The sequence below is a fragment of the Carlito syrichta genome, unplaced genomic scaffold, assembly GCF_000164805.1.
Source record: "Carlito syrichta isolate Samal-C Ts95f unplaced genomic scaffold, Tarsius_syrichta-2.0.1 Scaffold131632, whole genome shotgun sequence".
NCBI lineage: Eukaryota > Metazoa > Chordata > Mammalia > Primates > Tarsiidae > Carlito > Carlito syrichta.
Window position 1 is genome coordinate 425,723 of NW_007075728.1, and position 10,742 is coordinate 436,464.

Below are 10,742 nucleotides of genomic sequence, written 5' to 3' on the forward strand. Positions count from 1 at the left end.
AACTTTATAAGGTATTAATAGTTTCACATTCAAGATGAAAAATCTGGTGCTTGAGATATTACTCAAATAAATTCACAATCTCATATCTAGGAAATGGTTGTCATGATTCAAATTCAGGCCTAGTTTACCTTATAAGCTTGCCCCTTAACCACCTCATGTGGACCTCATTAAAGAGATAATGTATATATAGCATTTATTATTGTGCTTATCACTTAATGAGCTCTCAGTAAATTTTAGTATTGCTTTGCTTCTTTTCCTTTCCTTATTCTGTATAAAAACATGCAGTTAGATGTCTTTGAATTTGCTGATTTCTAATGTATAATTTTCACTGAGTTAAAAATCATTTTTTATGTAATTATTGAAAAGAGTTGAGTAAGTGTTCAAATAAATAATAAATATACAAAAATCAATAACTTTCTTATATACAAGCAGCCAGTTATAACTTATAATGGATAAAGAAGATCCTGTTCAAAATAGCTACAAAAACTCTTAACTATGTAGGAATAATCTTAATACGAAAACACAAGACAGGGAACTTAGAAACTTATTTAAAAATATGAAGAATTAGTACATAATACTGGATTTGACAGAATATTATAGAGATTGATTTCTCTTACAATGTAGTGCTAACTCTAATCCAATCAATATCCCAAAAAAGTCACTTCAAGGAATGTGACACATTACAATATTAATTTAGAATTGTTAATTAAATAAGATAGCTATGGGAAAGAAGACCTATTTGGCAATTGTAATATATTTTCTCCCAGGAGATATTATTATTAAAGTCACATAGTTAAGTTCAGAATCATAACTAAATAAAGAGAATGATAGGACCAGTATAGCTTAAAAATAGTCCTTCATACATATAGAAACATCATACTGTATATGAAGAAATTTTTTCACGTCAGTGGGGAAAGGGAAAGATTGGTGAATAAATGGTTGTGGGTAATTGGTTAGCTGTTTGAGTAAAATTTTAACTTTTTCTTTATAGCGTATATCAGGATCAATTATAATTTGATTAAAGATTGGACTAATATATAAATAGAAATATAAAAAAAAATCAAACTGTAAAAGTCTGAATTGGAGTTGAACACCTATCAATTTCATGGTAAAATACCATTTAAGCTGGAAAATGATAGAATGAATCACACGAGAATGATTGCTTCTGTTGAAAATAAAACTTTAAACTTCTAAAGGTTAAAATAAACTCTTAAAATGAAAAAGCAAACTTATTTATTTATTTATTTTAAAGATGTGGGGTACAATTAAGGGTTAGGTATACAAATCTTTATTATACAGGTACCCTTGTTGATGAGGTGTGCCCCTCTCTCCCCTAGCAGTTTCCCTCAACTGCCAATCCCTCCCCCCACTCCCCTGGCAGTTTCTCACTACTGCCAATTCCTTTCTTATAGTATTATGATAATTGTTCAAGGTCTGCTTATGAGTGAGAACATATGGTACTCTGCTCTTTGTTTCTGTGATAGATCACTGAGTATGACAGACTCTAAATTAATCTAAGTTGCTGTGAAGTCCATGTTTGTCCTTCTTTATGGCTGCATAATATTCCATTGTGGATATATACTACATTTTTTAACCCAGTTCAATTTCGATGGGCGGCATGGTTGGTTCCATGTTTTTGCTATTGTGATAGCTATAGCTTTCTATAGCTTGAAAAGGCAAACTTTAAAGGTAGTTTTAACAAATCAAATATAAGGCTAGTATTCTTACAAATCTAAAACTAAAAACACTGTATCCATTAAATAATTACTTAGTGAACATGAACAACTATTTCTCCAAAGAACAGATTGTTTATAGCCATTTGAAAAATCCTCAGTGTCAGTAGTTATGAGAATGACGAATAGTTGTAACTATATGGTGAAGTGAGCAATCTCTCATGATTAATTATCTAATGCCAACAAATTAAATAATTGAAATTGTCTAATATCTAGAAAGACACAGAATATCACAACTGGCCAAAAGAAGGAATAGAAAGTTTGGATAGATAGATCTATAACAAGTAAATAAATTGAACTAGTAATTCGCAACAACAATAAAAAACTTCTCATATGAAAAGCCCAGGCCCAATGACTTCACTGGTGAATTCTATCAAGCATCGAAAGAAGAATTATTACATTACTACCAAAAAAAAGAAAAAAAAAAAGAAAAGGAGGAAATTTTCCCAGTTAATTCTATGAGCTCAGTATTACCCTGGAAGACTTCCAGAAGAAAAAAACCTACAGACTAATTTCCCTTATGAATATAGATGTAAAAGTCATCACCAAAATATTAGCAAACTGAATCTAGCAATACAGGTTGAATATTCTTTATCTGAAATGCTTAGGACCAGAAGTGTTTCAGATTGGGTATCTTTTTAAAAACTTTTTTAGAATATTTTCAGGATACATACAGGCTGTGCCTCCCAAATCTGAAAATTTGAAGTCTGAAAGCCTCCAGTACACATTTCCTTTAAGCATTGTATTGGTGCTCAAAAGCTTTTAGATTTTGGAGCATTTCAGATTTTAGATTTTTGGATTAGGAATGCTCAACCTGTATATAAAAAGATTAAACACCGTGACCAGGTGGGATTTATCCCAGGACATACAAGGTTGATGTAACTTCCAAAAATCAATGTAATACATCATATTATTAGAATAAAGGACCAAAATCATGTGATCATCTCAATAGACACAAAACAAGTACTTGACAAAAACGAACATCCTCTCATTATAAAAATAACAGTAGGGATGGCAAGGAGTTTTCTCAATCTGATAAGGGACATCTATAAAAAAAATCCAAAAGAAACACCATATTTACCATACTTAATGGTGAAATACTGAATGCTTTCTTCCCATGATCAGGGACAAGACTAGGATGTGTACTCTACTTCTGTTTAACACTATACTGTAGATCCAAGCCAGAGAAATTAGACAAGAAAAATAAAAGGCGACTGGACGCAGTGGCTCAAGCCTATAATCCCAGCACTTTGGGAAGCCGAGGTGAGGGGATTGCCTAAACCCCACAGGTTGAAGAACAGCCTGGGCAACTTGGTGAGACCTCATCACTACGATAGATCAAAAAATTAGCCGGGCATGGTAGCACGCACCTGTAGTTCTGACTACTTGGAAGTCTGAGGCAGAAGGATTGCTTGAGCCCAGCAGGTCGATGCTGGGGTGGCTGCAGGCATGCCACTGCACTCCAGCCTGGGCGACGGAGTGAGACTCCAACTCAAAAAAAAAAAAAAAAAAAAAGAGAAGAAAAGAAAAAGTAAAGGCTTTCAGACTGGAAAAGAAATAGTGAAACTAAAGTCACCCCACCGTATGCATTGGTTCTACATCCATGGATTCAACCAACCACAGATTGAAAATATTTGGAAAAATAAATTGAGCTTGTACTGTACATGTACAGACTTTTATTCTTGTCTTTATTCCTAAACAATACAGTGTAACATCTGTTTGAGTAGCATTTGCATTCTAGGTATTATGAGTAATCTGAAGATTATTTAAAATACTGGAAAATGTGCATTGGTTATATGCAGATATTATGCCATTGTTTGTCCAGAACTTGAGTACTGTAGATTTTGGCATCTTGATAGGTTTTGGATACTGAGGAACAACTATATTTCTATTCTCAGATCATACGATCTTGTATATAAAAAATCTTAAGGACTTAATAAAAAACTATTAGAACTAATAAATGAACTCAGGACAGTTGCAGAATAGAAGATCAGTATACAAAAATCAATTGTATTTCCATACAAAAGCAATGAGCAATCCAGAAATGAAATTAAGAAAAAAATTCCATTTATAATAGCTTAAAAATAATTAGAAATAAAATTAACAAAAGAAGTGTAAAACTTGTGCACTAAGAATTCTAAAACATCTTTGAAAGAAGTTAAGGAAACATGTTTAATAAATGGAAGATATCTCATGTTTAGAAGACTTCATATTGTTAAGATGGCATTACTCCCCACATTGACCTGTATGTCCAGTGCAGTCCCTACTTAAATTCTAGCTGTTGTGATTACAATGATTGATAATTTAATAATAAAATTGTTATAAAAATCAGGGACTTAGCATAGCTAAAACAATCTTGAAGAAGAGCAAAGTTTTAAGATTTTCACTTCCTAAGTTCAAAATTTACTACAAAACTACGATATTCAAACCAGTGTAGTGCTGACTTAAGAAGACATGTATAGATCAATGGAATATAATTGGACAGTTCAAAAATAATTCCTCACATTGATGATAATTGATTTTTTGACAAGGTGTCAAGATAATTCATGAGGAAAGAATAGTCTTTTTAACAAATAGTGCTGGGGCAACTAGATATCCATATGTAAACTAATGAAGTAATATGACTACCTCACAGTATATATAAAAAAGTAACTTAAAATGGATCACACCTAAATCTAAGAGCTAAACCTATAAAACTCTCAGAGGAAATGCAGAAGTAAAACTCTGTATATTTAGATTAGGAAGTAATTTTTAAAAAATGACAAAAGCTCAAGTCACAAAGATAAATTGGGCTTTATCAAAATCAAGAACATCTTTACATCAAAGGACACTGTCAAGAATGTGAAAAGACTACCCACAAAATAGAAGAAAATGTTTGTAAAAAATCATATATCTCATAAAAATCTTATCTCCAGATTATATATAGAACGCTTGCAACTCAACAGTACAATGACAACCCTATGAAAAAATAGGCAAAGTTTTTGAATAGACATTTTTCCAAAGAAGACTCACATATGTCCAGTAAGTATGTAAAAAGATGCTCAGCATCATTAGTCATTAGAGAAATGCAACTCAAAACTGCTATGGGATGATCATTGATCACTACTATGGCAAAAATCCAGAAGGCAAACAGTAATGAGTATTCGAGAGGATTTGGACTAATTCAGAGGATATACATTGCTGTTGTAAAATAGTATAGCCACTTTGGAAGACAGTTTGGCCATTCCTCAAAAAGGTTAAACAAAGAGTTAACATATGACCTAGCAACTCTACTTCTAGATATATATGCAAGAGAAGTGAAAACATACATCCATAAAAAATTGTACATGATTCTTTATATAAGCATTATTCACTGTAAAAAAAACTGGAAGCAACTCAAATGTTTACCATGGATGGATAAACAATATGTAGTATATCCATACAAATGAAATATTAATATGGAACTACAAAGGAATGAAGTAATGATAAATTTTATAACTTGGATGAGCCTTGAAAACATTATGGGACGTGAACAAAGTTAGACAGAAAGTCCACATATTATATGATATAATTTATAAAATGTCCATAACCGGCATTTTATGGACATTTTATAGAGGAGGAAAGATTGATGGGAACTTATGGCTAGAGAGTAGATAAGACTGATTTGGGTGTGACTGCTAATGGGTATGGAGTTTCTTTTAGGGGGAATGAAAATCTAAAATTAGATTGTGATGATGTTTATACAATGCGTTGGATAGCCTAAAAACACTGAATTATACACTTTAAATGGGTGAACTTTATGTTATGTGAATTATATCTCAACAGAGCTGTTACTAAAAAAATCAATACAGAGGTTTTTTTGTAATTTATTTGTGGGGTACAAGTGAGGATTTACTACATAAGTAGGCTGCATGTAGGTGAAGTTTGGGCTTCTAGGTGGTCCTAACTCCCCCTGGTACTGGAGCAGGTACCCTTTGTGTTGTTAAATGCCACCCACTCTCTTCTCTCCCTGCCTCCCCTAACAGTGCCCAGCAAATACAGAGTATTTTTTTTGTTACTTCGAAGGACAAATTTTTAACCTCCATTTCTCTGAAAGAAGCAGTTTTTTTCACACCAAATTAGCATTTCCATGTTCTTTACTGATGTTATTGGATCACAAATTACTTTTTGCTACTATTTTATTTCCACATTCTCTGTTTTCTATTTCTGCTTCTACATTCTGTGCACTGAAGGAGGCAATAGACTGATTTTTATACTTTTGTTTCTTGTACTTTTTGCCTAAATTATTACCATGGTCTTGTCCAGATACCTTTTTATCTCTAATTTGTATTTAACACTGTTAGCTACATTTTTTGATTATGGGATAATTATATCTTTCAATATGCTGGAAGTAGTTATATATACATAGTATATTTATATTTCAACTATTTGGAGGCTGACCAAATGTTTTAATTGTTTTATAGATTTTACTTTCCTCATTGGTATTGCAGCGGCAGCAGCAGAACCTATCGGCATGGAATATCTCGAGGTGCTGAAGCTCCTCTTCTTGATGACTTCGTCATGTCTTACCTTTTTGCTCAGGTGTGATTATATTATCTTATTTGTACATGTGTTAAATATCTTATTGTGTAATGTATCTCTTAATCAGGAAAAAACTTCATGTATGGGAAAATTGCAATTTTGTCTTGCATGGTAGGTCCAGAGAAGTAACAAAATTGAGTCTTTATCATTAATTTTTAATCCCATGGTTTGTGGATAATAGAATCTATTTTATAAAGATTCATTGAATTGACTCTTTTCCTTTATTTTAGGACTTTAGATAATTTTAAAGATTTTCAAAAGCTGAGTTTTACAGCATGTTTTATGTGGAGACATAAGTGGCTGAAATATTAGTAAAATTTCTTTAGAGTTTTTTTTTTTAAATTCTTGGACAATTTCAGACTTTTATAAGGAAATGGCTCACATTTTTAACATGCCTAGTAGATCTATTTCAGTTTATGATTAACAAACTGAAAAATATTTCTTTCATGGTATGCAACCAACCAGCTTTTTTTTTATTGCGGTAAAAAAATGCATAATAAAATCGACCATTTTAATCATTAAACATGTACAGTTCAGTTGCATTAAGTACATTCACATTGTTTTACACAACTATCACCACCATCCATCTTCAGAGTATTTTTCATCTTACCAAACTGAAATTTCATACCCATTAAGCAATAATTCTCCATTTTCCTCTCCCCATGGCCCTTGGTAATCACCATTCTACTTTGTTCCTATAAATTTGCCCATCTGGGTACCTCACACAAATGGAATTATCCAGTATTTGTCCTTTTGTGTCTGGCTTATTTCATTTAGCATAATGTTTTCAAGGTTTATCCATATTGTAGTATGTGCTAGAATTTCCTTCCTTTTTAAGACTGAATACTATTTCATTGTATGTATACCATGAATATACTACATTTTGTTTATTCATATGTTGATGGATATTCGGATTGATTTTATATGAACATGGGTATACAAATATTTCTTTGAGTCTCTGCTTTTAGTTTTTTTGGATATATACCCAGGAGTAGGTATATATTGGATCATATGGTGATTCAATTTGTCTTTTTTTTTCCTGAGGAACTGCCATACTGCTTCTCATAGTGGCTGCACTATTTTTCATCCCTACCAGCAGTGTGCAAGTGTTCCAGTTTTACCACACCCTCAACAACACTTTGTTTTTTGTTTTTTTTTTTTTTGGTAATAGCCATCCTTTTAGGTGTGAAGTGATATCTCATTGTAGTTTTGATGTGCATTTCTCTAGTGATTAGTGATGTTGCGCAACTTTGTTATATACTTGTTGGCCATTTGTGGATCTTCTTTGGAGAAATGCCTATTCAAGTCTTTTGCCCATTTTTTAATTGAGTTGTTCATTTTTTGTTGTTGTGTTATAGGAGTTCTTTATATAGTCTGAATCTTTTTTTTTTTTTTAGTGGAAATCTCACTCTGTGACTGGAGTTCAGTGGCTAGATCATAGCTCACCGCAGCCTCCACCTGCTGGGCTCAGGCAATCTTCTTGCTTTAGCCTCCCAAGTAGGCATGCACCACCATACTCAGCTAATTGTTTGACTTTTTTGTAGAGATGAGGTCTTGCTGTGTTGCCCAGGCTGGTTTCAAACTCCTGGGCTCAAGCAATCTCCCTGCTTTGGCCTCCCAAAATGCTGGGATTACATACGTGTCACCATGCCTGAGCTATTTATTTGGATTCTTAACTCCTTATAAGATATATGATTTTTCCATATTGTTTTCTCTATAGATTGCCTTTTCACTCTTTTGCTTGTGTTCTTTGATAGACAAGCATTTTAAATTTTGATGTGTTCTAATTTATCTATTTTTTTTGTTGCCTATGTTTTTGGTGGCATATCCAAGAGACCACTGCCAAATTTTATTTTATGAAGTTTTCTCCCTGTTTTCTTCTAAGAATTTTATAGTTTTAGCCCTAATGTTTAGGTCTTTGATCTACTTTGAGTTAATGTTTGTCTGTTGTGTAAGTTTAGGGTCCAACTTCATTCTTTTGCATCTGAGTATCCAGTTTTATCAGCATCATTTGTTGAAAGACTTTTTTCCATTGAATGGTTTTGTCACCTTTCTCAAAAATTATTTGACCACCAGTCCACTTTTATACAGCTCTTTTGTCTCTATAGCCATTAAAGAAGGAAAGAGATAGGCTTCTGGGAATAGGCTATTATGACTCTGCTGCTTTTATGAGTGCATTATTGCAGCTGTACTGCAGAGCTGGTTTATTTTAGTGGCATACTTATTTGTCTCATTAATAAAGCAAGTTTTTGGCCGGGCTCGATGGCTCAGCCTGTAATCTCAGCACTTTGGGAGGCTGAGGCGAGTGGATTGCCTGAGCCCGTGGGTTTGAGACCAGTGTGGGCAACTTGGTGAGACCTTGTCTCTACAATAAATCAAAAATTAGCCGGGCATGATAGCATGCCCCTGTAGTTCTGGCTACTTGGAAGGCTGAAGCAGAAGGATCATCAGAGCCCAGCAGGTCAATGTTGGGGTGGCAGTGAGCATGCCACTGCACTCTGGCCTTAGAGACAGAATGATACTCTGACAAAAAAAAAAAAGTAAAGCAAGTTTTCTCAAACTACTTATTCAGCTACTTTAGCCTTATATTAATACTGCAATATTTCATACTTTTGATCTAGGAAAATTATGAGTGATTTAAGAATACTCAGTTTTGTCCTTCTGGGAACGATTTTCTTATCTAATATGGCAAAGGAATTTCACTGTGAAATTCTCAGTTGTATCTAGACAGTACTACATGCAGTTTTCTGTTTCTTAATATTTTTAATGTTTCTGTTTCTTAATGTTCTCTAACTCTGTTTCCAGAAAATAAATAAGATAGCATTTAGCTTTTTCTAAAATTACTGTTACTGTTTTATACTATATGTATGTTATAGATTGTATGCAAATTTGACTAGTGGCATTACCAGAGTGTAAGAATATCTTGACGTTGTTGAGTAACCAAAAAAATAGATGAGCCACTAAACCGTCTTCAGAGTACAAAAGAGAAAGGCATATTTAAAGTACATAAGAGAAAGGCAGATTTAGAAAAGGCAAGCAAAGAAAAGCCAGAAGTGAGATGCCCTTGTAGTTTCCCCTGGGGATTATCTTTTATTACCAAATATGGCTGCTTAGCAAATAAACTACTATGAATGACAAATAAACTGTGTGTGAATGACTTTTAATTAATTCATACCTACTCAACAACAATACTTAATTCATGTTCTTTGATTCATTTCTGATTTTGTGACTGTTTTCTTATTTCTTTGGCTAATACAGATGTAAATTTCTTAGTTCAAATTTTGTTAGCTACCCAGATTTTTTTTTCTTACTAGCTTTTATTTATGTTTACTTGTCTTAATGGTAGCTTATGTCAGTATTCCCAGCATTTTGGGAGACTGAGGCAGTAGGATTGCTTGAGTCCAGCCTAGGCAGCATGGCGAGACCTCATAGCTACAAAAATGAAAAATAAAAAATAAATTAGGTGTGGTGGCATGTCTGTAATTCCAGCTACTTGGGAGGCTGTAGTCCCAGCTACTTGGGAGGCAAGGGTGGAAGATTGCTTGGGCCCAGGAAGCTGTGGTGAGCCATGACTGTGCTACTGCACTCCACTCTGGGCAACAGAGTAAGACTATGGCTCAAAAAAAGAAAAAAAAAAGAAAGTTAAGTAAATATACTTTAAAATATATGTTTGTTTCTTTTAATGCAATTAATTTTTAGCAGTTCCAGTAAATCTTTAATTTCATGAGACAAATTATCACATCAAAAGAAGGGAAATACATATGTAAAATACACCAGGCTCTGTATTTCTTTTGTCAAGTTTAAAACCTTGATTAAATATTGATATTTTAGGTTAACATGAGTCTTAGCATTTTTCTTACAAAGGAAATCAGTATTATGTTTAGACTATTCATATCTTTTGCTTTCTGTCCTTTCCTTGCTCTTTCCACGTTCAGTCTGATTTTATTCATACCTCCAAATCCTCCAGGTCAAAATCCTAGAACCTTTCTTTTTCTTTTTTACTTATTCTTCATGCAGTATATAGTTATTAAAGTTATCAAATTTTTTCAGGCTTTAGTGTCTTCTATTTCCTGTATCAGATCCTTGTTATCTCATATCTGAGCCATTTAACAGCCTCTTAAAGAATTCATGAATGCACTTTATTTTCTTCAAGTATCATTGCTACTACTCTAGCAATGTACATGTCTACCACACATGATGAAACTGATGCTTTAAGAAAATGGATGTCGCCGGGCTCGGTGGCTCAGTTTGTAATCCCAGCGCTTTGGGAGGCCGAGGTGAGTGGATTGCCTGAGCCTGTGGGTTCTAGACCTGCCTGGGCAACTTGGCGAGACCTCATCTCTACAATAAATCAAAAATTTAGCATGGCATGGTAGCAGTGTGCCTGTGGTTCCAGCTACTTGGAAGGCTGAGGTGGAAGGATTGCCAGAGCCCAGCAGGCGAGGCTGC

General features: G+C 33.7%; 1 protein-coding gene across 3 annotated transcripts in view; it reads left to right on the plus strand.

Annotated features, from left to right (window-relative positions):
- Nucleotides 1-10,742, plus strand: part of JAK2 (Janus kinase 2) — a 106,721-nt gene that overhangs the window by 41,647 nt on the left and 54,332 nt on the right. For all 3 annotated transcript variants that reach the window (XM_008049297.1, XM_008049299.1, XM_021708160.1), the window contains exon 4: nt 6,176-6,293. In XM_008049297.1, the coding sequence (XP_008047488.1) occupies nt 6,176-6,293 (118 nt within the window). The remainder of the gene's footprint in view (nt 1-6,175; nt 6,294-10,742) is intronic.